Source organism: Eucyclogobius newberryi, unplaced genomic scaffold (genome assembly GCF_026437365.1).
Source record: "Eucyclogobius newberryi isolate DKJ021-1_F unplaced genomic scaffold, fEucNew1.0.hap1 SCAF_19, whole genome shotgun sequence".
NCBI lineage: Eukaryota > Metazoa > Chordata > Actinopteri > Gobiiformes > Gobiidae > Eucyclogobius > Eucyclogobius newberryi.
The window spans coordinates 29,541,837-29,569,309 of record NW_027315823.1 but is presented as its reverse complement, the minus strand read 5'-3'; the positions used below and the strand labels follow the sequence as shown (position 1 = coordinate 29,569,309).

Sequence of the window (27,473 nt, the reverse complement as noted above, 5' to 3'; positions counted from 1 at the left end):
AGACCTTAACCTTTCTTACTGCGGACAAATCCCTCCGGCATGTAATCTAGTTTGGTCGCAGGAACGTTTCCACTAAACCTGGCCGTTTAATATCAATGCATTCTCGTGTTTCTATTGTTATGAAGGCTGATGGGATTGGTATTTTATCGTTACGTTCTAAACTGTCCATTTTAAATATACGACAAGGTGTGTAGAATGTTAAGACAACCTCTAATTTGGAAAATTGTGGCCAAAGTATATTGAATTTGATGGTTATCCAGAGCAAATTATTTGGAAATTCAAGTTGAAATCATTGATCTATAGTAAATATGAAATGTAACACATCACCTCATTCCCACAAGTTGTCCCAATTTACTGTTTGTTTAGCAACTTTATCTATTTTATCTGATTTATTTCACTGTGTCAAAACTTAGCATTTTGAGATTTTGGCACTTGTTTTCCAATGTGGTTTTCAAACTACAAATGGCAAATAAACTGAACAAAAAAACAACTAAACTCTATGTAAAATGTAAAATATAACTTTTAATTTTGAAAAGTGGTATAATGTAATACTTCACATATTATAATTTGATTTAAACTTATTGTACATTCAATTACAGTGTAGGTTAAACAACAAGTCTGTTGTCTGAGCCATAAAACAGGAAAAAGGTGATATAGTTTCATAATCTGTGTCAGAATTACAATTGATACATTTTAATTTGATTATTTGACACATTTAGAGCACCTGTCCTCCCACTACAGCCGCAATACTGTTTCTTAACATTCTTTAAAACCACAAAATATGCCTTTACAATCACAGATGCAGCCAGATTATCCCATATTCAGACCATCCACATTCATCTTGAGTGAAATGTATTAATACAATAGTGGGGTGGGTGAGCCATAAAGAGAACGATGACCTGTTTGAATTTAAGTGCACTGCCATTAATCAAAGTGGGTCTAATGCGCATCTTCTGATCCCTAAATATAATACCACGTCATCCCATTTCACAGTGGAAGAATACAGAGTGCACAAGCAGCGGTATTACAATAACTGGTCCACAAAGCTAAATAGAATGTGTTTTTGATCATGGTTTTAAATGTGATAATGATGTGCGAGTCGTTGTTCACGGTCCTCAAAAGCGAGTTCAAATTTTAAAACATGGTCAGTGCTTTGTTAGTCAACTACTATATTGCAGCTATGTTTTTCTGTAAATGTGACATTTTATCAAATCAGTCAATCACCAAATCTGTTTTATTATTTGTATTAAATCAGGGAAGCATGAATACCAGTCCCCAAATGTATTTGCTGGTCTGGAGTATTGGTCCGGTGAATATTTCAAAGCGTTTAACCAAACATTGCTCCCTCGTCAAAAGAGAGCTTCATTGTCGCGTTTGATTAAGTCAGTTTAGTATAGGTCCTCTCCCCTCTGAGCCTCAAAAACACTCCAGTCTAAATGTTCCAGTTTTGTGATGTAATAGGTAGAACTCTGAGGTTCACACTGGAAATCATGGCCAGTTCTGAATCACAACTGTGTGCCTGCATTAGTATAAAGCAAAAAGGGAATAAAAACATGTCACTTTTGTTAAACATGAATTAGGTTTTATGGGGAATAATTGCTGAGTATTGATATGTGTATATCAGACCTGCTAAGGCTTGGTGTGTTTAAGTTAAAAGAGTCAGACAAAACACAATTTAAAGGCAAAATGTGTCTACTCCATTTTCAGATTTTCAGGACTGTAAGTTACATCAGCCAAAAAATGCATAATAGAGAAGAAAAAAAAACACATATAAGTTGTACTGGAGAATAAAATGCGGTTGCAAGTGTGAAAATAACAAATAATATCACATAAGTCGCTATATAAGTCGCACCCCGGCCCAAACGATGAAAAAAGGTGCAACTTATAGTCCGGAAAACAGTATTATTTGCTTTGATTTGTTTGTATAGTGTGGAACAGTTTTGGTTTGATCGTATCCTTTAATGCATACGTAAAAACTACAAAAACAGACAAACGTTATTGCACATCGTAAATCCTGCAGCCTACAGTCTAGCATTGTGAAATGGAACGAAAACAAATATGGGACAGATGGGGTGTTCATTGTGCGCGTATGTAAGTAAAATTATGCATCTTTGCACAAAAGATGAATGACTGTTTGAGTGGGCAACGGCACACGCATCTGTTTTCTCAAGCTGCTGATCGGGGCCGTACAGAGAGTGGAAAAACACCACATAACTAGTTTATCTTCGAATAACTATATACGAGAACAATATTGCATCCTTTTGGGTCATTGTGTGTTTGCGTTTGATGCTATACAGCGCAATCAATCAAGTACATACACAGCATCACAACGGTTATTCATTCATCTTGTTTTCCCATTCCAGGACAGACACATAATTATCTGATGAATTATATATATACTTTGGTGAAAAATGACATGGTTGATGTTTTCTTATTGAGTGAAGACTTACTTACTTAAAACTGTCTACTGTTCAAGGCAAGTATATGTCAATGTTATTAATGGACAATACTGAGATGGATGGTAGAAAGCCACTTGGCATTCCTTTCATTAGACTTGCATTGTGTAAGTGGAGTTCAGCACAACACATTCAGGACACAGAGCAGAAGAGCGAAAATGACCAGAGAGCGAGAATCAAAACAAGAACACAAGTAGACGTCAACCAATCCCAATCCTCAGCAGAAACATAAAAGTCCCATCTGGTCAAAAAGTCTGTCAAATTTGTCCATTTCCAAATCAAGTCTGAATGTCAGTTTTTCTGTTTTTCTAATGTCTGTTACTATGTCAGTCCAGTCCTTGATCGATGAGGTTTGTTTCATCCATTTCTTTGCAAAGGCTTTTTTCCCTGCCGCCAAAAGCATGTTCCAAATGTATCCATGTATTGTGTCCATGGCAGGAGTTTAATGCATAGTTCTAAAAGTGAGAGGGATGGCCATTTCAAATACAGTCTACAGTGCAGAATATTGGACTGTTAATTTCAGTCCAACATTTCAGATCAAAGGAACAGTGCCAAAGCCCAAGACAGTGGTTTGCCTCCCAAGCATTTCTTTGTGATTAAAGGGCACTTTGACATGGTGACACATTTTTCCAGCAAAATTCCCTCCAGACATGTAATTTTGAGGTCCTCCACTGGAACGCACTCACATTTTACCACTCTCTGTCTGTTAAAGGGAGATTACCTTCTATTTCCCATTTGTTTTGAATCCAAATGTCGTTTTCAATCTGAGGTACCGATTTAAGAAGTTATAATTTAGGGAGTGTCTACAGAGCCGCGGCGCGCGGCCGAAACTGCCATGTTATTTTGTGCCGCGGCTCCTGAAACTGCTGCGCTATTTGACAGCTCAGTTTTAGACCGCGCCGGGGTAAGGTTAGGGTTAAGGTCAGGGTTAGGGTCAGGGTTAGGGTTAGGGTTAGGGTTAAGGTTAAGGTTAGGGGTTAGGGTTAGGGTTTGGGTTAGGGTTAGGGTTAGGGTTAGGGTTAAGGTTAAGGTTAAGGTTAAGGTTAGGGTTAAGGTTAGGGGTTAGGGGTTAGTGTTAGGGTTTGGGTTAGGGTAAAGGTTAGGGTTAAGGTTAAGGTTAGGGGTTAGGGTTAAGGTTAGGGTTTGGGTTAAGGTTAAGGTTAAGGTTAGGGTTAGGGTTAGGTTTAGGGTTAAGATTAGGGTTAAGGTTAGGGTTTGGGTTAAGGTTAGGGTTAAGGTTAGGGTTAGGGGTTAGGGTTAGGGTTAGGGTTAAGATTAGGGTTAAGGTTAGGGTTTGGGTTAAGGTTAGGGTTAAGGTTAGGGTTAGGGGTTAGGGGTTAGGGTTAGGGTTAAGATTAGGGTTAAGGTTAGGGTTTGGGTTTGGGTTAAGGTTAGGGTTAAGGTTAGGGTTTGGGTTAAGGTTAGGGTTAAGGTTAGGGTTAGGGTTAGGGTTTGGGTTAAGGTTAGGGTTAGGGTTAGGGTTAGGGTTAGGGGTTAGGGGTTAGGGTTAGGGTTAGGGTTAGGGTTTGGGTTAGGGTTAGGGTTAGGGTTAGGGTTAGGGTTTGGGTTACGGTTAGGGTTAGCCATGAGGCTATATGGCAGTGGCGCGGTTCCTGAAACTGCTGGGCTATCAAATATTACTGTCCCAAAAATTACTTGTGTTTGTTTTACGGCAATTTTATGTGAATATTTCTATTGTGCACTGACTTTTTAACCAACTAAAGTGTGGCATTTGGTGACTAAAGGTTTCTAGATAATAAAACAAATAAAATGTATTATTGAGGAAAATCTGAAATAGCTCATTCTATTTTCACATTTTAATTTAGACCTGGTGTTCCTAGCTTTCAAACAATGAGTCATTCCTCGTTCTCACAAATCTTTTGGCACATCACCTTAGTATTAACATGCTTTTTTTGGCCACTAGCACTGCTTTTTCAGACACAAAAAGCAGAGCGACATCTCTAAACAGACGTATATACAATAGACCTTTCAAAAGATAAAATGTTTAATAATTACCAGTAGATAAAGACAGCGAGTTGAGGTCTGATTTACTTTTACAATACACTTTCTGGACACAGAATTGACTAATTATGAGAAAAAAAGTTGGGTTCCCCAGCGTTAATGATGATCTTTCTTATTTAATATATTTCCGTAAGTCTGTATAGTCCAGATATCGATAACAACGGCCAAAACATGATTATTTTTGACAGGTAATGATTCATTTTTGCAGCCCTAGTTAAGTTTGTTGTAGACAAAGTTGTATTTCCTACTTTGTTTTATAAAACTGTCCATAATTCATATGTTTAAGGGAACGTAGGTGTTATAGGACTGAATTTTCTTTAAACACGTTACTCTATTACTAATTGTTGTAATACATAAAGCAAAACGACTGCTAACTTGTAGGGATTGACTGTTTCTCTTGCTAAATGAGAGTCTCCACCAGAGCATTGTACTTGACGTAACGTTAAACCACCGTTCCATCAGCTCTTTTGCCGAGCTCTTTTCCGTGCGACATCCCAACCACCAATTTCCTACCCCACATGTCCCTATCAAACTCCCCCTGACACTATCATCTTCACTTCTGTTCCTCACGCCCGCTGTCCTCCGCTCTGTTTTTTTGTTTTTTTTGTCGCCTTAACCAGCCTTGAAAAACAAACGTACACAAGCGTTATTTTTGGTCTCTTGTTTGAATCGAGGAGACAGACAAACATTGCGGCAGACACAGGGAGGATTATGAGCAGGAGGCAGTAAAACTATGACAAAGGAGTGCATTGGGAGACATGACAGGAGTGATAAGTGTAAAAATATGCTTTCGGCAGCAGACTCCTGATTACTTTGCTACTATTATGGTTTTTCTTTCCTCCAAAGAGCAGTGCTGTGTTGGCTATAAAACAACACAGCGAGAGCAGCGGCGGCGGCGGCGGCGGCTAATATTTGCAACCTGTCTCCATCATAGCACAAGATTGATTCATGCTTAAAGACGCACTATGTAACTTTTCTGTGCTCTTGTGTTGCATGGAAAGTTTCACAGTATGGTTCGGTTTGATGCCACGTTAAGAATCCTCGTTTTATAACTGTTAAAATACATACATAAATGCACGTTTAAGTCATAGTGTGGGATATTAAAGGCAAGACAATCATATTAACTTTTTACCTCGCTTACTTTCACAGTGTTTCATGGTACTTTCAGTGTTTTGTAACTTATGTCCTTTGTGTCTTTGTGTGGTTGTTTTTGATGTCTCGTTGTGTGCTTTGGGCATTGTTGTTGCAATTAGTTTTGCAGTTAAAAAACAAAACTATACTAAAAAAAAACAATAGAAAGATGGATTAGGATAGGATTGTTAAATGCTGGGGTACCTGAGTTTCATACCGCAAAAGGAGGAAGTATTCTAACTCATCCTTGACTCTCACGAAGCCTTTGTATTCACATGTATTGATTTTCAGGCAAGTGAATGGCTTTAGAATATCTTTTTCAGACAGCTGAAGCTGGGGTGGACCGCCAAAGCGCAGCCAGTCAGAGCGCTGCTTTTGGCTCTTACTTCCTGCTTGACAGGATATAAAATACTTTCATAATAGCTGCAGTCAGTGGGGTGGTCTTAAGTCTTACAATATAATCTTGGGGGGAAACACAAAATCCAGTCATTTACAAAGAACTTTAAACAAGATTCCATGGTCTTGTCATTAGTATGAAGTAGCATTAAAACATTGTTGTGTATTTGAAATGCCCCCAAGTTAGGATTGAATCTTCTAGCGCAATGGAAAGTTAAGTACTAAACAGCTAAAACAATAGCATTTTTTGCACTTTAGGGACACTAGGCACTTTTTTTCAGTTCCTGGTACTTTTTTAGTTCCTGTCTCCATTTAATGCAACTTCCTCCATAATATAAAACCAGGGACTGGGGCCAAGTACAACACTGCTTTGGTTGGGAAATATTTTCATGAATTTTCAGATTAGACTGTTTTGAGAGAAAAACTTAAACTTCCTAAGTAGCAACTCAAATCTTGAATTACTGAATAATTGTGTATTAACTCGACTTATTAAATTGTTACATGTTCCACACACTACGAATGCTATTGTTAAATATTAAAGCCAGTTAGACTCACTTTCAGCCACTGTCGCTGTTTGAATGCGAGCGAGTGGGACTGGGTGCTTAAACGGACTAAAAAGGGATCAGGTGAAGGTGTATGGACTTCAAAAACATAGAGGAGCTTCATGAATTGCAATGCCCTGAACATTACTGGTGAGGTTGTTTTGAGTTCTGGAGTTGAAGGCAGCGTAAATATAATGGATTACTTTACAAAAATGTGAAAGTAAAACACACAAGTAGAAGATTATAGCTAAGAACAGGACCCTTAGTCAGTGCCAAAAACATTGTCTAGACATTGTGATCTAGGTTAGGTTAGAACATGTGCAAACTTCTGGATTTATTACATGTGGTATTAAATTCATGGTGGGACTTCGTAGCACTGTCCTGCGCTGAACTTATAAACCAGAGCTCGGACAGGTTGTGGCTATTTAACATAACGTATCTGCAAATGAGTATTACCTGCAGTGATAATGCCACTGTGGAGAAAAATGTTGCATTTTGGCATTAGAGCAGCAGCAGTTTTTATTCTTTACCATTTCAGAGTCATTCCATGTCATTGCAGGAGACGTTTGCTCTTTATGAGAATAATAAATGAATCCGCTGTACATCGCCAACCAGTACTTATAGTATTCAGTTTGGTATTTTTGAAGTGGCTCCCTGTGTGCCTCCAAAGAAAGTTGAAGTTTATGTGTTTTGTTTTGCTTTGCTTTTTAAAGTGCCTCCATCCAAAATTGGAAACATAAAACAAAAAAGAAAGAAAAAAAAAATGCCAGGGCAAGAAGAACATGTATAGCATTCTATAACTCACAGAATAATTCATTAAAATAATGTTTTAAGACTCACACACTTCAGAATTTTATCTTTTTTATCTTATTAAACAAATAAATACAAAATATAGCTGATTTATTTGTATTTACAGTGATCATTTAGAAGCCAGAAAATAACATTAATCATTTTTTTATTTTCTAACACTTTTCCCATTACGGGTTGTGAGTGATCTGGCCTTAGGCGGGGCACAAATAACATAATCATTTCATACATTTCAAACTTAAAGCTACACAAATTGCACTTCCATCACATTATTTTAACATAATTTTGAAGTATCACGTAATGGCCGATAGAAACGCTGCACAGGTTTACACGCTCTTTCCCCAGTTTAGTTTTCCTGTCCGCCCCATCACACACACATATGGCAGGTGTCAGCCATGCTTTGACTTCCTTTTCATTCCCAACACTTTTTGTCACTACTTTTGACCTTCTCTGCCACAGAAGAAAAACACAAAGCTATAGTGGTGTCCTGCTCGGGCGCTGGATACAAAGGGACTGATGAGTGAGCGCGGGGGGAATGGTTGACTAAGCACTAAGCAGTAGCTGTTAGCTCATTAGGCGAGCTGCTCCACCACTGTGTACTGTATGTATAAAACATGAAGTGCACTCTCATTTAGTCTGCGCTAATTTGACTGGGCCGCGACGGGGTTGAACGAGGTGGGGCGGCCCGAGCGGAGAGGTCAAAGTCATTAACAACACATTAACGGACATTTTCTGGGCATGCTAGCAGTTTGGGCCTCACAAGTACAAGGTAAGGCACGAGTACAGCATTGGCAGTCGACGAAGAGGTTTCGGGATTTGTTTTAGTTTATTATTAATGTATTATTAGTCTGCTGCAATGTAAAATTTGGTAATGGCTCAGTAATAGCTTTGTTTTGACCAAGTGAAAGATAAAAAAAATACATTCACATCACAGAAAGTAATAACATCAGGATACAGAATGTTTATCTTTATAGCTTATCTTTATGCACAACAGAGAGCGGTCTTGCAGTCACAGGAGTAAAAATGTATTGAAACATCACATACATGATGATAATTTGAACAAAAATAATACAAATTGTAAAATATACATGTAAGATTTTGAAATACCACAGATGGTTGACCAATTGTTTAGCTTGAGTTCTCTTTGGTGAATAATAGGACAAGGTAGCAGGGAGTTTCAGCTATTTCAATAGCACTGTAATGGCAAACTTAGAGCTTCTCAAAGTGCGGGGCGCGTTACAATCTAAAACATTTTAGTCGACTGAAAAAGATGCATTGGTACTTGTCCATAGTGTAATTCACTCCAGCCATTTCCCCACATAAACGGACAAACAAACACACACCTATTCATCCGTGGAGAGCACTGTAGGCAGAAAAGCGCAGGTTGGGATCCTGCTGAGGAAGCACAAATTAATTCCAATCAGGCTCCAAACAGGGAAAGTGCCATCCCATTCTAACCAAACCCCTCCCACACTACACTACACTGAATTCAATCTCAAAAAGCCCCATAATCAAATATACTACAGACTGCATTTTCACAAATCATAAAATACTAAAAGGAGAAGCGTCACAAATGAGGCTCAAACCAAACAAAGCTCTTATTTATAACAATTTTAATGTTGTCGCGCTGCAACAGTGAATCGACTAATTGTAGCTTGTTGACTGTAAAATAATTGTATCTTTATAATTGTGATCCAAAACACATCTTTTTATAACAAAGGAAGTGACATTTCTGGGGTTTTTATCAATACTACACCATACACCATATTTCAACCTTTAAATGGCTGACAATGTATTAAAAAAGTTAATTGCACAACATAAATCATTGCTGACTGATTATCTAAATTTTCCAAAACATTTCTCGTGACATTTATTACCCTATTTTCCGCACTGTAAGTCGCACCAGCCAAAAAATGCATAATAGAGAAGAAAAAAACATATTTAAGTTGCACTGGAGTATGAAATGTGGTTGAAAGTGTGAAAACAACAAGGAATATCACATATAAGTCGCTCCGGAGTATAAGTATAAGTACATAAGTTTAAGTCGCCAAAACTATGAAAAAAGGTGCGACTTATAGTCCCAAAAAATACAGTATATAGTTTACATTTTGTGATTTGGACCTTGAGCTCGATCTTCCAGTTTGAAAGCAGAATGAGCCGCCAGATCCTCTGACAAAACGAAACCCAAAAGTGCTCTCTCTGTTCTGACTACGAACAGCACAAGTACAGAACCTACAGCCATCATTCATCACTTCTGGAGCAGACTTCACTAGTTAGAGCTCCGTTCATGGTAAAAATGAGTCTTTGTGGTAAGTTGTGAACCATAACTTACCTTTAAAGTTGCTGTTCTTATAACTTTCTACACATTTTATTGATGCTAAAAGTGACGCATGTGATAAATGAAAATATAAATGGAAGTTATCAAATTTGAACATCTGGAATTATTATTCTTTCATCTTTGAGGTCTGACGTGTGACTGTTCCTCATGTTTGTACCGGACTGAACTTCCTGAACCACAATATTAAGTTAAATTTGGACATTTAGGTCTATTTTTGGGCTGTATATTAAACAAAAAGTAATTCATTTTGCTTTTAAACTGTCATGATTATATTGTGACCCGAATAATGACGATTAAAATTGCCATCTTGCGCCAACCAAATTGTGGTATGAATCTTTTGATACATTAAAGTCCATTAAAGTCACACACACTATTTTCTACATGTGTTTGTAACTTCTCTTAATAATCCCCTAAAAAAGAGAACAGAAATGCCTGCTACACACGCTCCTGACTTTAATACTATGCTAATGAGCCCCCTGATGCCCTCATTCACCTGTCGCTTTTCACTGAGCCGAGAATGTTAAGCAGCCGCCTCCAACATGGCGCGGCACAATAAAAAACATGTTTGTCGAGATTAAAAGTGCTGCGGTTTTCGTGTCAAAAGCTCGCGTCAGAAACTGTGCACTTAACTCAGCATTATCTACTCCTGTGAAGCACCTCTCCTTTTAACCCCCCTTTCCCCCTCAACACCACCAGCATCAGCCCACCCGCTTGCTCGCTCGCCTCCCCACTCCCCAGACGCTTCCACCTTCCATCATTCCCTTCATAACCAAGTGTCAGAACACAGCCACACAGCTCAACTGGGACTAAGGCTATCATTCTCATTCAAACAGCTTTTTTTCTCCCTATGCTAGCATTGTCTTGTCCGTTTTCTATTTCACTCGTGCCTACGGCGAGCAGATTGGACAGAGGCAGGTGGAGGAATGTGTATATGTCTATATTGAAATATATCCAGACTGGACTATGATACATCCTCATTCAAATTCTCATCCAAAACAGATTTATGTTCATACTGTCTCCTGTCTGCTTCTCCGTTTCCACACATATATATATATATATATATATATATATATATATATATATATATATATATATATATATATATATAACTTTTTTTTCTTTTTTCAAGCCATTCCTCCAGTTTGGGGGTCACTGCCCCAAGTACTCCGATCACTACGGGCACCACCGATACCTTCACGCTCCAGGCCTTCTCCATGTTCCTTTTTCCAGATCGTACAGCAATGTCCAACACCACGGCTTTCCTCTAAAAAAATAAGTATACTTTTTTTTTAAATAGTGGTGGAGTTGTTTTATTACAGTCCAGATAATGATACTCCATATAATGATTAACAAAAGCCAGCAATTATGTCAGCATTCAATTAGTCACAATTATTCTGATTCATTGCACCATAATATACTAATGCACTCTGTTCACAACGGCCATAGAAATATCATCCATGACGACATTGGAGGGTTCTTTTGATGTCATGACGTTCTAAAGAGCCTCAAATTAAGTAAATGGAACTCGAGAAGCACAGCTGCAAGTTTGCAAAACATACATATTAGACATTAGCAAATACAATGTATAAAGAAGACCAGCTGGGTCACTGCTACATTTTTCCCAACAACTGAAAATGAGATGCTTTATAACGACACAATCCCAAGATCTATCGTCTCAATTTGAGATGGGGAAGGTTAGACTTGGGAAGAATTGACCTTTGAACTGTCAGATGTTTGTGGTTAACATGAAACACAAATGGGCACAAAGTTCAGCGTCTCCATCAACACAAATAACAAAGGTGGTTCAAAATATCACCAAAAGTGGTAGCAGTGTTCACTCGGTAGTCATTGTGAATTGGTGAGTCATGATAGTTTCCAGAATTATTGCCACAAATTGTCCTGATACACCACAATACACAAAAACACCAGGAACTGTTACAAGGCTAAAGACACATTCAAACACATATATATATATATATATATATATATATATATATATATATATATATATAAGATAAGATAAGATAAGATAATATAAGATATTCCTTTATTGTCCCACATGGGGAAATTTCATTGGTGCAACGCAGGTAGATACAGAGGTAGATACAGAAGAACAGAACAGATCACTTATAGGAAGTCTGAAAAACACTTTCAGTAGAAGATCTCCTATAAATAAATAAAAACTCCCATAGACAAATAAATAAATAAATACATAAATACCATTGCATGTGATCACGACAGTAATTGCACATGAATATGTGTCACGACAGCACATAGATAGCACATGAATTTCATAGTAATTGCACATGAATTGCACATGAATTCCAACAGCAATTGCACATATGACAGAATTGCACATCAGTATTAGGTTAGGTCAGTATTGCGAGTGTTCAGTACTAACAGTTTTTGTTATAAAGTCTGACAGCAGCAGGAAGGAAAGACCTACGGAACCTTTCCTTCACACATCGAGGGTGGATCAGTCTCTCACTGAAGCTGCTCTCCAGAGCGGACAGAGTGTCCTGCAGGGGGTGACACTCATGGTCCAGCATAGATGTGAATCTAGCCAGGACCATCCTGTCCCCCACCTCCTGCACCGAGTCCAGAGCACAGCCCAGGACGGAGCTGGACTTCTTGATGACTCTGTCCAGCTTCCTCCTCTCCCTCTCTGTGATGCTGCTGCTCCAGCAGGCCACACCGTACAGGAGGGCTGATGCCACCACAGAGTCATAGAAGGTCTTCAGGAGTGGCCCTGTCACTCCAAAAGACCTGAGTCTCCTCAGGAGGTAGAGCCGACTCTGGCTCTTCCTGTACAGTGCGTCTGTGTTATGAGTCCAGTCCAGATGAACACCCAGGTACTTGTATGAGTCCACTCTCTCAATGTCCCGTCCCTGGATGTTCACTGGTGAGGGGGCAGTGGGGTGGCGTCTGCGGAAATCCACCACCATCTCCTTGGTCTTCCCCGCGTTGATGAGGGGGTGGTTCCGCTGACACCAGTCCACAAAGTCCTGCGCCAGTCCTCTGTACTCCGCGTCATCGTCGTCCGTGATGAGTCCGATGATGGCAGAGTCATCAGAGAACTTCTGCAGGACACAGCTGTCCGTGTCATGTCTGAAGTCTGCAGTGTAAAGGGTGAAGAGAAAGGGCGCGAGGACAGTGCCCTGGGGCGCCCCCACACTGCAGGTCCGAGTGTCAGACACACAGTTCCGGGCTCTCACAAACTGGGGTCGGTCTGTGAGGTAGTCCAGGATCCACTCTGCCAGGTCATACTCCACACCAGCCGTGTCCAGCTTGTCCCTCAGGAGCAGCGGCTGGCTGGTGTTGAAGGCGCTGGAAAGATCGAAGAACAGAATCCTCACAGAGCTGCCAGGCTTTTCCAGGTGAGAGAGAGAGCGGTGCAGCAGGGAGATGACGGCGTCCTCCACTCCGATGCCAGACCGATATGCAAACTGCAGCGGGTCCATGGCTGAGCTCACGGTGGAGCGGAGGTGGTCCAGGACTAGCCGCTCCAGTGTCTTCATCAGGTGGGACGTGAGAGCCACTGGCCTGAAGCTGTGTCTTAGGCACAGGTACCAGACAGGAGGTCTTCCAGACCTGTGGTACCACCCTCAGCTTCAGGCTCATGTTGAAGACATGCTCCATAACTCCACACAGTTCATCTGCGCAGGACTTAAGGAGCCTGGGGCTGATGCCGTCAGGTCCTGCTGCCTTCCTCACTTTAATCCTCTTCAGCTCACTCCTCACCTGTGCTGCTGTGACAGTCAGTGGTTGGCAGAGGGACTGTGTGCCGGGGGGATGGGTGAATCCAGGCGAAGTGGGGAGCTGATGCTCCGGGGCAGATAAGCGAAGAGGAACAGATGCAGGGCATTGTCCAGCTGTGGAAGAGGGAGCATGCAGCTGTGCAGGGGGAGGGGCGGGTGACCGATCAAACCTCAAGAAGTGAGCATTTAAATCATTCACCCACTGTAGATCCCCCTCTGTCTGGGCAGGGGGGATTTTGAAGCCCAAGATGGTTTTCAGGCTCCTCCACACTCCCTGAATGTTCTTTTGCTGCAGCTGCTCCTCCATCCTCCTCTTGTAGCCGGCCTCAGCCTGCCTGATCTTCCTCCTCAGCTCCTTCTGCACAGTCCTCAGCTCCTCCTTGTTCCCTGACCTGAAGGCTCTCTTCTTCTCCTTCAGCAGAGCCTTCAGTTCACGGTTAATCCATGGCTTGTTGTTTGGAAAACACCGCACCGTCCGGGAGGGAACAATGTTCTCAAAACAGAAGTTGATGTAGTCCGTGATGCACTCTGTGATGGTGTTGATGTCCTCCCCATGTGGGTCATAAAGCTCAGTCCAGACAGTGGTGCTGAAGCAGTCCCTCAGAGCCTCCTCGCTCTCAGCAGACCACATCCTCACCTCACGGGACACCACAGGCTGCCTGCGCACGATGGGTTCATACACAGGCCTCAGATGTACAAGGTTGTGGTCCGAGCTGCCCAGGGGAGGGAGGGGGGAAGAGGAATAAGCCTCCTTGGTGTTGGCAAAAAACAAGTCCAATGTTCTATTCTCTCTGGTGGGGCAGGTAACATACTGGGTGTATGTTGGTAGAACAGAAGAGGGAGAAGCGTGGTTAAAGTCACCAGAGATGAGGAAGAGAGCCTGTGGATGCTGTGTTTGCAGCCTACAAGTGCAGGAGAGCAGTGCTTCACAAGCATTTTCAGCATTGGCAGATAGACTGCGATCAAAATCACATGTGAGAACTCCCGGGGCAGATAATATGGCCTCATGCCTCATATATAATATATATATATATATATATATATATATATATGTATATATATATATATATATATATATATATATATACTAATAATAATGTAAACAAAATTGTACATTTGACCTGAACCAGTGCTGACAGAGAATATATCAAACGTTGGGTGAATTTTTGTTTCATTTGGATAGTCATTTTAACACATAAAAAAAGGCTTGTGTAAATACTTGAATGAGATGTGTGCTTGTGTGTGAGTGTATTTGGGTCGCAATGTGGACTCCGTGAAATGATCCTATTGTTGAATGTGTTTTGTTTGCACTGTATCATTTATTGCAGATGGAAATTGGCTACTTAGCTACAATCTGGTGCGGAACATCTTTGTTTAGTTTCATCTTTATTCGAAGGGACAATGTACATTAAGACATTAAGCTCGTAAAAAACAAAAGATATGTTGACTTTAAAATAGGACAATTTACCAATCTTACTTGTCCTGCATCAAACTGTTTAACCTATGAACCTTCAGAGAGCACGGTCAAACCAATGTGAGAACTGAACGTACCGATGGGCGACAGCTCTGCCACGCTGGTGATGTAGGGTCCCTCTAAGAACTTGGGCTCGCTGTCGTTGATGTCCTGCACTTTGATGACAAACTCGGACTCGGGCTCCAGCGGGCCGTTGGATAGCCTGTCCCTGGCCTGCGCTCGGAGGGTGTAAAAGGCTTTCTCCTCCCTATCGAGCCGGGCCGTGGCGTGGATGTCTCCCGTCAGCTCGTCTATGATGAAGATGGTACCGGCGCCTTCACCCGAGATGGTGTATTTGATGTTGCCCTCGCCTTCGTCTGAATCTGTGTGGATCTTGAAAGAAAGCAAAAGAAATGCATTTTAAGTGAAAGGTCAAACACTTTCAATCATTCAGCCGTTCACTTTTTTCTTCGGGGTGTGGCATAGCATGTCAGCTGAACAGTGATTTGGCAGATGTATGAACCAGATGCGCTTTCAAGCATAACCAGACACACGATTGTGATGAGAATGTGTAGTGTGAGGCTGGCTGGAGGATGAGACTAACTATTATGGAAAGTAATGGCAGCAAATTATATCTAGTCATGATATTTTCCAGAATTATTGCCACAAATTGCCCTGATACACCACAATACACCAAAACACCAGGAACTGTTACAAGGCTAAAGACAATTCATTTTTATCTCTAGTCCACTGCTGATATAAAAGAGGTAACTTTATTGTGACAAATTGCTGTTGAAATACAAATACTTGGTGGTAGCTCTTACTGTTACTTCTTACTTAGATTTTATTAATCTTTTATTAATGGACACTCCTCTCTGCCTGTCCCACTGCCCTGAAGCCTTTCAGAGCCTTTGAGTTGGTGACTGTAAGTGTAAATCCACAAATATTAGATCTACGCAATGCTGTTTCACAAGTTATATCGTAAGCACCACAGTTTTGTCTAATCGTCTCACCGGGACAAGCGCCTCGTCTTCGCTTTGCTTATTAGACCACATTTTATAACACATGCTTATATCCCAGCTGACAAATGACCAGCACAACATTAGAGAATAAATATTGTATGTGTGTTTTATAATGAGTCTAATCCACGTGCGCTGTGAGCCTGGAGACTGGCACGGAGAGCTTGTGCTTGCATAATGTTTCAGAGATACAACAGGAGGTTTACATTTAATTTATAGTTAGTTTTGGTTGATAAAAAACACTGTACATACACAGTAAAATTACTGTTTGTGCCATGCAAGAAATTCAGGAACATTATGATGAAATATTGGAGGGGTTGAATTGACTTTTCGCTGAATATTGGGCAGGTCATGATGTCTGCACTTGTCTGCCAACTCGGCCCGTGAAAAGTTACCGCAATACTTTTCTTTATCATTTGATTTTTAACAACTTCTCAAAGCATAGTATAAAAAACGCAATTACGACAAGTGTTTTGTTTACTTGTACGTCCTTGGATGAGTTGAGTTTAAGGACGCAGATGCAACCACAGCGGATATATGCAAGGACTTTTATTGTTCTAACTCTCGCACTCCCAACCAGTGAAACTTCTTTTATTATAGCTGAAATATTGATAGCGCCAAAGCATCTGGCAGTATATTTTCCCCGACCGTCGCTGTATTTGTCTGCAGGATGGATCAGGGAGGAGGAGGAAAAAGACAGATAAAAATGGGAGCGCGGTACGGAGGAGGGAAGCAATATCACAGCACAGACCCGCATTATTCCAGCGTTTTACGACAAATACTTAATGAAACCCCCGCGAGGGTGATAGAAGCCTGTATTTAATTAAGGCTTTATAAAATATTAACCAGAGGAAGGCCAGGGCGATCTACCCTCTCCCCCTTGCTCTATTCGCCAGATTGAACCACACTTACGGTGCTTAGACCACTCCGGCATTACAATTTCAGATGGAGGCAAGAATAGGATGACGAGGGGAGGAGGGAGAGCCAGGTTTAGTGCTTAGTAAAAGAGCCAAAGGGGAGATGGAGACTAGGGACCGCTGCTGTGCCTATTGCTGCCGGAGGAATGCTCTAATCACATTAAGGGCCAAACTATACTGCTGATTTATAAGAGCACTTTTAAGTTCACTCCTCAGCCACGTCGAGATTCCTACTTTTAACAATCTTTGAAACGACTTTGATGGCCTAATTTGGGGGCTACATTGCGTGAAGGGCAAAATGTGCGGGATATAGGTGTAAATCACATGCGGGCGCAGTGTCTTTTTTAACATGACAGCTGCGATGGCCAGTCCGCGGGGAAGAGAGAGGGCCTTCACCTGGAGGAGGGGGAAATGCAGATGACCCGTGTCCTTCTGCAGACAGATAGAGGTTATGTGATTTACATTTAAGGCCGGTGACCACTCATTAATGTTTGGGAATTGGATTTCTTCGATTATTGTTTGGAAATGTCACATATTGTGCAAATGACCATGCAGAATAAACATGAAACATGTTTTATTTTTTTTAACATGTGGCCTGCTTTGGATTTTTTACATTTTATAATAATATATTATATTATCTTTAAACAGTCCCTTTAGGATTATTGGGCTCTATTTGCATTCTGTTGTTCTGAGATATTAATATTGAAATTGTTTTACAGGAGTGAGAATGAAATACGACATACGATGAGAACATATGGACTAGGATGCAGCATCACTGCATCGTTCTCAGTTTCTTACAAAATAAATTAAAACATTTAAAAACTTCAAAGGATATTAAAAGAAAAATAGGCTACAAAGCAGTTCAACAGAGAATAAGACACCTTGCTCGACACCTTGAGTCAATTATTGCCACCAAACAACCTCACTGAACTTACAAAAGGGTAACTACACTTTTGAATTATCAACTGCAGCATACCAGTTTAAATTATTTAGCCTCTGCAAATCTTGTTACTTTTTCAATGATCATCTGCAGGAAACAAGACAAACTTCTATTTGTCCAGCTTGTTTGGGTTTATAAGGGGGAGGATTGCAGCGCTGCAGTCTGCGCAGAGAGGTCCATTTCCCTTTCCATACACACTTCCTCCAGCCCCTCCCAGAGGATTCTCAGGCCTGAGTCTTCCCAGGGGCCTCCTCCCAGTGGGATATGCCCAGAATACCTCCCCAGGGTGGCGACCAGAGAGGCATCCAGAACCCGAGCCACCTCAGCTTGCTCCTCTCAACATGGAAGGGCAGTGGCTCTACTCCAAGCTCCTCTCGTGTGACTGAGCGCCTCACACTCTCTAAGTGAGTGCAAGACAATTGACAAAACTCCAAATGATTGACCCAATAGACAACCATACACTTAATATCAAATAATATCAAACAAACTCGCTCCATTGCAAATCATTTCAAGCTGGATAACAAGAGCAGGCTCTAGAGCAGGTATGGAATACTGTCAACCCTGTATATTCTAAGGCTCTAAAAATGGTTGTTGGAAGGACAAACGCCATCATCACCCTAACTTTTTAATATTGAGGCGTTGTTGGTTATTTTACATATTTACATACACAATGTCCCTTTACAAATAAATAAGAAGAAAATAAGAAATATTATAAATAATTTCCTTAGCATCTGCCAATTTAAATTTTTTTGGTCAGCATATTAAACTTCATTAACTTAAGGCCTCACAGTCCGATACAAATAAGCCTTTAGTTTTAGCACCTTTCCCCTTGTCCTTCCAATTCTGCAGTATTTCCAAAACTGCATTTTGCTGACACAACTCTACGTGAAGCCTTGTCATCATATTTTAACACAAATACACACATTTTGGCGCCCTACATGCATTTTTCCTAACTATCACATCTACTATTACCACCCACATGAATTCCCAAGTTCATCACTCTGCAACGATGATGCTTGTTCTCCCCTCAGGCTCGATACAGCCGTCCGCCTGTCAGTCTGTGCTGATTCAAGTTGGCAGCCAGAAAAACACACAGTAAGCTTTGGCATAGTCATTCTGAGCAAAACGAAAGGTCACCGCCGGGATGTCACTTGCAGAGCACAAAATACCACCACCGCTGCAAACACGGATGTAACGTTTTCACGAGATCGAGGCCAAAAAGATGCAATGGCAGAGTTCAAGGACAACGGGATGAGTAATTGTTCACAAAGTATGCAGCGGTTACAGAATGGTATTTCTAAAACAGTATACAAATATTCAAGATAAAGATAAATGTTTTTAAGATTTAGAGATTTGTGTTACTCAGTAGTCTACCTTAGTCTCCCAAAATACACATCAATTCCCACCTTTTAATAATATATTTATATATACAGTATATAGTTAGTTTATTTTTTAAATCACATGCACAACACATTTAGATATAAATAATGATTTAATCTTGAACTTTAGAAGCTGCATTTCAAATTAAACATTTGACTCACGGGCACTGATTACGTTTCAAGCCTTTTCTTTTGCATAAAGCAGTGAAATGTAATGGTTTTGACCTCAGTGAGAAGTGCGCTTGTAAACAAGTTGTGATCTGCCTCATCTCACCTTTTCCACTTTAATTAATGTAATTCTGCAAACCGCAGTATCACTCTGCAGGCTACAGGTGACCTATGTCCTGCCAACTGCACTAACAAGCATGAAAGCCTTTCATTTATTTTTTCATCTGGAATATATATCATGTATTGCAAACTTGATATAGAATCTAGAAATGTTGATCGATTTTATTTATACGAGATCAGATTTGTAGTAGTTTGCCTGGACTGTGTGATAATTAGAATTCAATACATGTATGACTTTTTTATTCTCAAGAACAGGCGGAAGAAGAGGTATTTTATATCCAAAAGGTATTTTGTGTTATACATATCCATCAGCCTCGACAAAGCCACACACGTAACAGCTTGAACTGCTGAACGAATACCACAAATACCAATTGTTCCATCCAAGTACCACCTAAGAATGTTTGTTTTTCTATCAAATCTGGTTTAAAATCATGGCCAAACCTACGGGAATACAAAAGAGTAAAAGCTAAACTCATTATAAATTACAAACAAAGGCTAGAATTGCTTAGATTTTGTACTTTAAGCTCCAAAAATCGACTAATCTAAAGTGAAATAAGGAATCAAGATAGAGCAGACACACGATGGCTCTAAACAGGATTTTGGTTGTGGCCCACCAAATGACACACCGCTTTAATATAGATATAAGCAACCAAATAAAGTGGCCCACGTTGAGAAATTAGGGGAAAACTCATATACTCACTAAAATGGAAAGGGGGATCCTCCACCAGGAAAATATCAACAATCATTTCCTGTATTCTGGTGCAAGTCATTATTTGAGCAGAAAAATGTTATTATATATTCTCAATCACATGCCCTAAGGATAAGGATTAAGCATAAAGGTAGAAATTCATATTGGAGCATTGTATTGTTTATGTCGGGCATTGAGTTGTTAGATGCTTACAATCGACCGGCTACCTCCATCTTAAAGCCACAAATCATTCATTTGAATACAGTGGGATGCACATTTTGGGTGAGAAGAAGAGGTGGTTTGAAAGAGGTGTGAAGAATTATTCTTTGAGGTTCAGCCTTTGACTCCTCCCTTCGGGCAGGGCAAATCTGGTTCAGAGAAGTATCAATGTTAGCTTCTAGAAACCAGATTGACTACCTTTGAAACTACCTTGGACCATGCTGGGATGAATGAGGGATTCTTAGCTCCCTACGCTCTCTCCGGTCACTGCAGCATGTTGCCCCCTTCAATGTTTTTGGCCTAAACTATCACGTGAATGGTTTATGACTCTGGCCTGTGTCCCGTCCAGTTGAACTGCGCTGTCGGGATGAACTGCTGGCAGTGCACATCGACAGCTCTGCATAATCAATACACACGAGTATACACAGATTTACTTTCATTTATTCGATATTTGACAGTTATATAACATAACTACGCACTATATTTAGTAGTTTAACATGTATGCACATTTCTGATCAAAGATAGTCTAATTTGACAAACAGATTTCCTAATTTAAATGATGATTCTTTAGTTCTGTAATGATGATGTAGATGAATGTTATAACAAAGTAACCTAATTCATATTCTAATTATTTTCTTCAATAGTGTTTAATAGTGATTAATATTGTAGGACACGCTGGAGGGACTATGTCTCTCGGCTGGCCTGGGAACGCCTCGGGATCCCCCCGGAGGAGTTGGAAGAAGTGTTTTTGGGGAGAAGGAAATCTGGGAGTCCCTGTTTAGACCGCTGCACCCGCGAGCCGGCCCCGGATAAAGTGGAAGAAAATGGATGGATGGATTAATATTGTAATGGGTGACCTCATTCGATAGGAAAATGTATCAAATATATCAAATTCTGACCCTTCAGTACTATGACGACGTGGTATGGCAGGAGTACATGTTCAGGTAGGCCACTTCAGTAGTCCAATTTCAAAATATAGAAACATAATTTGCTAAAATATTACACAAGCTAGGCTAAAGTATAACAGGAAGCCTATTTTCAACATTCCCTTATTTTATTTTATCTTATTTTAGCATAGTCTATACTTTTTACTATTATACATTGTTTTATGTTGCACCTTAACGCCGCTGACAATGACAATAAAACCAGTTCTGATTCAGATTCAGATTTTAAAGGGCAATTTTCTTCATTAACGTATGCTTCTATAGTCCCAGAACGTGAAAATATATATTACACACCTCAACCTGAATTATAAAACACTTTCCTATCCTTTCCTTTCCGAATTGAAAAGCCTATTTCACAAAGCAGCAATCCAACCTAAATCAAAAGACAACGGAACTATCGCAGCGCCGCTTCTGTCTTAAAGTCTTGTGACATCTCTTGTTCATTTCCAGGGAGGATGAAAGCCTCCTGAAAGCCTCACCCACTTGACTCTGAATCCTTGGTTTATTGAGGCTCTCAAAGTGGGTGCAAACGAGCCGTCTTATATTTAAGTCTGTGTAATCAGAGGAGGCCTGCCACATTTCACCGAGCCTTGTCAAAGCGCTCTGATCGGAACATCGTCAAAGTGTTAACAAGGTGACTCCAGACCGACAGCGGCACAGGTGGAGCAGGCTCACTGAAGACAGCAGAGACAGGCAAACTAAGAGACAAGACTGCAGGAGATTATGGCAGTCACAGGATAAGGAAAACAGCAGGGAAGTGTGTGGTACTGGCTGATTGGTGCTGACACTGAGAAACGGCGCTGGAATGCTGTGGAAATGGAAACAAAAAATGTCTGGTAAATAAAGCAAACCATTGCAAAAAAAAAAAAAAAAGCAGACTCACTATATGCCTTTTCTACACAAATGTTACCAAATCACACTTTGTAGAAAATGAAAAGGCATGTAGTGCTTTTCATTTTTTTTGATACTTTCTCAGTTAAATCCACGTGAAAATTACTTCATTGGGTAAGGTAAATGTAAATTAAAACATGTATTTCTGCACACAATTCTTTTTGCATCGTCTTGATCAAGAGAATCTGAATAAAAAAATAAAAGTACAGAAAGTACAGAAATATAAAAATATTTCAGCAGTGATCAGGCTTTTATTTTCTATTGTATTAATAGTATTGTATAGTAGTAAGTTGAATACCGGTATATAGTCAATACTTCAATGATTAAACGCATTACATTTTTTCTCACTGTGTAAGATTTGGGGCTTTTTGGACAAAGAAGAAACCACCAGCTCAAAAATAAATTTAAATTCACACAGAACCACAAACACAATTTTTACATGTTTGTGTATTTGTAAATGTGAAAGGTTGTTTTTTATTCTGTATCATTGTGATCGAGAAAATACATTAAATTTAATCTAATTTAATTTGGCATGCACCTTACCCCATACAATTTACTCAAAATTGAAAGGCAGACCTGACAATACCTCAAGGCACACTAATCAATCAATCAATCAATCAATCAATCAATAGATTAAGTCCAACCTACACGTTTTTGGTGATATTCATTGGTTCCTGTAACTGTTTTGCTGTCAAAGCTGCACAATGTAACTATTCTGGTGGAGGATAATCTTGGATGTATTCATTTACTGAAACAAAACATTTGTATAGTGAGTCGGATTGCCCCTCCACAGATCTGACTTGGCCTGGTGTCATCACTTGCCAAATAATGTCTTTAAAAATATACACATTAACACTAAGAAGAGAAAGAAAACAGCAATAGAAAAAGAAAGTAAAGGAACAGCCAATTGAAATCCATGCAAACCCATTGAAAACAATTACACGATGACACCCTGGAAGGGCAGTTTCATCTAGGAATTGAACTTGCAACTTCCTCACAGCATTTAAAAGACGAAGAGAAGACTTTAAAAGATAACTGGCGAAATACATGTTTACGGCTCGACTGCTGCACGCGCAAGGCAACAAAAGGTTCATTATACAGTACAAATAGGACGGTATGTGCCAACTCTAAAGTAAACAACTCTCATTATTATACAGTAAGTGGCTTCAAACATAAAATATAAAATATTGTCCTAGTCTTTCTGAAGTGGCTGTTTGTGAAAGGCTCTATAGGGAATACACGCAGGAAACAAAAGAGCTGATTTCCTATTGAACAAAAGAATCATTTGATCTCAGCAGAAAGCAATTCTTTGATTCACAGTGGCCAAAAAGACCTAGTTCTGCTGTTTGTAGTTTAAGCCCATCGATCTTAGGCTGTTGTTTGTTCTTTGATGACTGCTGTTACACGTGGACCTAGATTGGACTAATTATGCCCGGGATCAAGCTTAGAGAGTTGAGTGATTATAGTGTGGAGAACAGCATTAGAGCGCGTAACACCATCTTTGTTTTCCAATTGGCCCCGGACACTTTGAAGTATTTTGTAGAGACTATAGTGAAAGAATGCTCCCAAAGCCCCCAGGAGAAAAGTAATTATTGAAAAAAACAAACAGTCTAGTTTTTGGTTGTTTTTGAAGATGGAAAACCTCCATCCATCCATCCATCTTCTGCCGCTTTATCCGGGGCCGGGTCGCGGGGGCAGCAGTCTGAGCAGGGACTCCCTGCTCAGATGGAAAACCTATATACTGTTATTGTCACATTGACTTAAGTAGTTGTTTTTCGATATTGGCATTATCGCAAGCATGTATTGAGACAGTTTCAAATTTTGACTACATAAGGTAAACTTTTGTTGTACGATAACTGTTTGAAGTATTTGAAGTAGACGAAATTGAAGTATTAGGGTATCTTTGGGACAGATAACCCGTACACTGCTTATGTAATATGTTCTGTATGCACTTTGTTTATCTTGTGTCTTGTTTATGCTGCTCCAAGCCAAATCTCAGACAATTTCTATAAAAAAGAAAACGTGAAACCTGAACCTTTAGACCAAAAACATAAAAAATAACCTCTTTTTTTTTGTTGTTGATGATTTTAAATTTGAAGAAAATGTACATCCTTACTGTGAGCGGGCTTCCCTTTAAAAACCTGCCCTTTGGCCTCGAGATGCCTCTTCCTAGCTGCTTTCATGACAATGTGTTCCCTTTGGCTATAATATTCCACAGTATGGTATAAAACATATCTATCTCCATGGAGAATGTTCCTGGGGAGATTATACTATTGGTGGTGTTGGTGATGCACGATCTGGAGAAGGTGTTTCTTTGAAAATCTCATTCATTTCAAGATATCTGGCCAGCTCTAATGTAATGATGTAAGCAACTTCATTGATCTACATATTTAACATCCACTGTGTTTCAATACTGCAGGGGGCACCTGGCAGGAAGGGTGCAGCGCCCAGAGACCCTCCAGATCCTCAGATTGTAATCTATATTGATAAAACCAAAAGGCACCAGCTGATTAGAGCAAACCAAAATGGAAAAATACAACACAGATTACCATCAAAGTGTCATTAATCAAGAGTTGTACCAGTTTTTACAACTTCAGACAACTAAACATTTTCCCTTTGAGTTTTATACTAAAATGTCTTCAGTTAATGTATGTTTAAAATGTGTTGCTCAATTGTTTGTTTAATGCACATTTATTACACAAAAATGGCTTTGTTACTGTCCACAGAACCATATTCAGGTGAAAACAAACCTATGAAATTAAACAGAACACGAAAGTACAGTACATTGAGAAGAGAAAAAATATGTTTGAAATATCCAGGCTTCAGTCCACAGCTCTCAGTGTGGATTTACCCTGACAGCTTTTGTTTGTTTTGTTGGCCCTGGAAAACATGCCATTTTTTCATCTGTAGCTCACTGACTAAGTTTACCTGGACTCTGCTTCCAAATAAAGTGTGTCAATCTTCATCCTTTCATGTGTTCAACTCCTCACAGACTTTCACACTGTGTTAGTAAATCAGGTTCATTGTTTTTTGTTTTGTAAGTACTATTTTAATGATTACTTGCTGGACAGAAATAGCAAATAAAAATATAATGTCATTCAGTCATCTTGGCTCAACAAGGTCTTGGGTTAGATTGTTGGACAGTGTGTGTGTAATGTTTCTGTGTAAAGTTTCTGTGTAAAGTTTCTGTGTAATGTTTCTGTGTAATGTTTCTGTGTAAAGTTTCTGTGTAATGTTTCTGTGTAATGTTTCTGTGTAAAGTTTCTGTGTAATGTTTCTGTGTAAAGTTTCTGTGTAATGTTTCTGTGTAATGTTTCTGTGTAATGTTTCTGTGTAATGTTTCTGTGTAAAGTTTCTGTGTGATGTTTCTGTGTAATGTTTCTGTGTAAAGTTTCTGTGTAATGTTTCTGTGTAAAGTTTCTGTGTAATGTTTCTGTGTAATGTTTCTGTGTAATGTTTCTGTGTAATGTTTCTGTGTAATGTTTCTGTGTAATGTTTCTGTGTAAAGTTTCTGTGTAATGTGTCTGTGTAATGTTTCTGTGTAATGTTTCTGTGTAATGTTTCTGTGTAATGTTTCTGTGTAATGTTTCTGTGTAATGTTTCTGTGTAATGTTTCTGTGTAATGTTTCTGTGTAATGTTTCTGTGTAATGTTTCTGTGTAATGTTTCTGTGTAATGTTTCTGTGTAATGTTTCTGTGTAATGTGTCTGTGTAATGTTTCTGTGTAATGTTTCTGTGTAATGTTTCTGTGTAATGTTTCTGTGTAAAGTTTCTGTGTAATGTTTCTGTGTAATGTTTCTGTGTAATGTTTCTGTGTAATGTTTCTGTGTAAAGTTTCTGTGTAATGTTTCTGTGTAATGTTTCTGTGTAAAGTTTCTGTGTAATGTTTCTGTGTAAAGTTTCTGTGTAATGTTTCTGTGTAAAGTTTCTGTGTAATGTTTCTGTGTAATGTTTCTGTGTAAAGTTTCTGTGTGATGTTTCTGTGTAATGTTTCTGTGTAATGTTTCTGTGTAATGTTTCTGTGTAAAGTTTCTGTGTGATGTTTCTGTGTAATGTTTCTGTGTAATGTTTCTGTGTAATGTTTCTGTGTAATGTTTCTGTGTAATGTTTCTGTGTAATGTTTCTGTGTAAAGTTTCTGTGTGATGTTTCTGTGTAATGTTTCTGTGTAATGTTTCTGTGTAATGTTTCTGTGTAATGTTTCTGTGTAAAGTTTCTGTGTAAAGTTTCTGTGTAATGTTTCTGTGTAATGTTTCTGTGTAAAGTTTCTGTGTAATGTTTCTGTGTAAAGTTTCTGTGTAATGTTTCTGTGTAAAGTTTCTGTGTAAAGTTTCTGTGTAATGTTTCTGTGTAATGTTTCTGTGTAAAGTTTCTGTGTAAAGTTTCTGTGTAAAGTTTCTGTGTAAAGTTTCTGTGTAAAGTTTCTGTGTAAAGTTTCTGTGTAAAGTTTCTGTCTAATGTTCCTGTGTAAAGTTTCTGTGTAATGTTTCTGTGTAATGTTTCTGTGTAAAGTTTCTGTGTAAAGTTTCTGTCTAATGTTTCTGTGTAAAGTTTCTGTGTAATGTTTCTGTGTAAAGTTTCTGTGTAATGTTTCTGTGTAAAGTTTCTGTGTAATGTTTCTGTGTAAAGTTTCTGTGTGATGTTTCTGTGTAATGTTTCTGTGTAAAGTTTCTGTGTAATGTTTCTGTGTAAAGTTTCTGTGTAATGTGTCTGTGTAAAGTTTCTGTGTAAAGTTTCTGTGTAATGTTTCTGTGTAAAGTTTCTGTGTAATGTGTCTGTGTAAAGTTTCTGTGTAAAGTTTCTGTGTAATGTTTCTGTGTAAAGCTTCTGTGTAATGTTTCTGTGTAATGTTTCTGTGTAATGTTTCTGTGTAAAGTTTCTGTGTAATGTTTCTGTGTAAAGTTTCTGTGTAAAGTTTCTGTGTAAAGCTTCTGTGTAAAGTTTCTGTGTAAAGTTTCTGTGTAAAGTTTCTGTGTAATGTGTCTGTGTAATGTTTCTGTGTAAAGTTTCTGTGTAATGTTTGTCTGTCGCCGGGACAATTCTCCTCCTTTGGGTGGGGCTGATAAATAACACAGTGGAATTCAAGGATGGGTCAGATGCAGAGGTAAACAATGCATAAGGAGGAAAAAGCAAGTCTATTAACCTACAATTCAACAGAAGAAAAAAATCTCTTGAAACTTTTTCCCAAATTGACTTTTAAACTTTAATAAGTCCGTGTGAGCGAGTACAAGACACGACTCACGGAGTAATACTCAAAGCACAGATAGCACTGGTCAGTTCCCTCAGCG

At 39.4% G+C, this 27,473-nt stretch overlaps 1 protein-coding gene across 1 annotated transcript in view; it reads right to left on the bottom strand.

Annotated features, from left to right (window-relative positions):
- LOC140365974 (cadherin-22) overlaps positions 1-27,473 on the bottom strand; it is a 256,099-nt gene that overhangs the window by 138,369 nt on the left and 90,257 nt on the right. Inside the window, exon 3 of the mRNA XM_072452603.1 lies at positions 15,002-15,296. Within this exon, the coding sequence (XP_072308704.1) occupies positions 15,002-15,296 (295 nt within the window). The remainder of the gene's footprint in view (positions 1-15,001; positions 15,297-27,473) is intronic.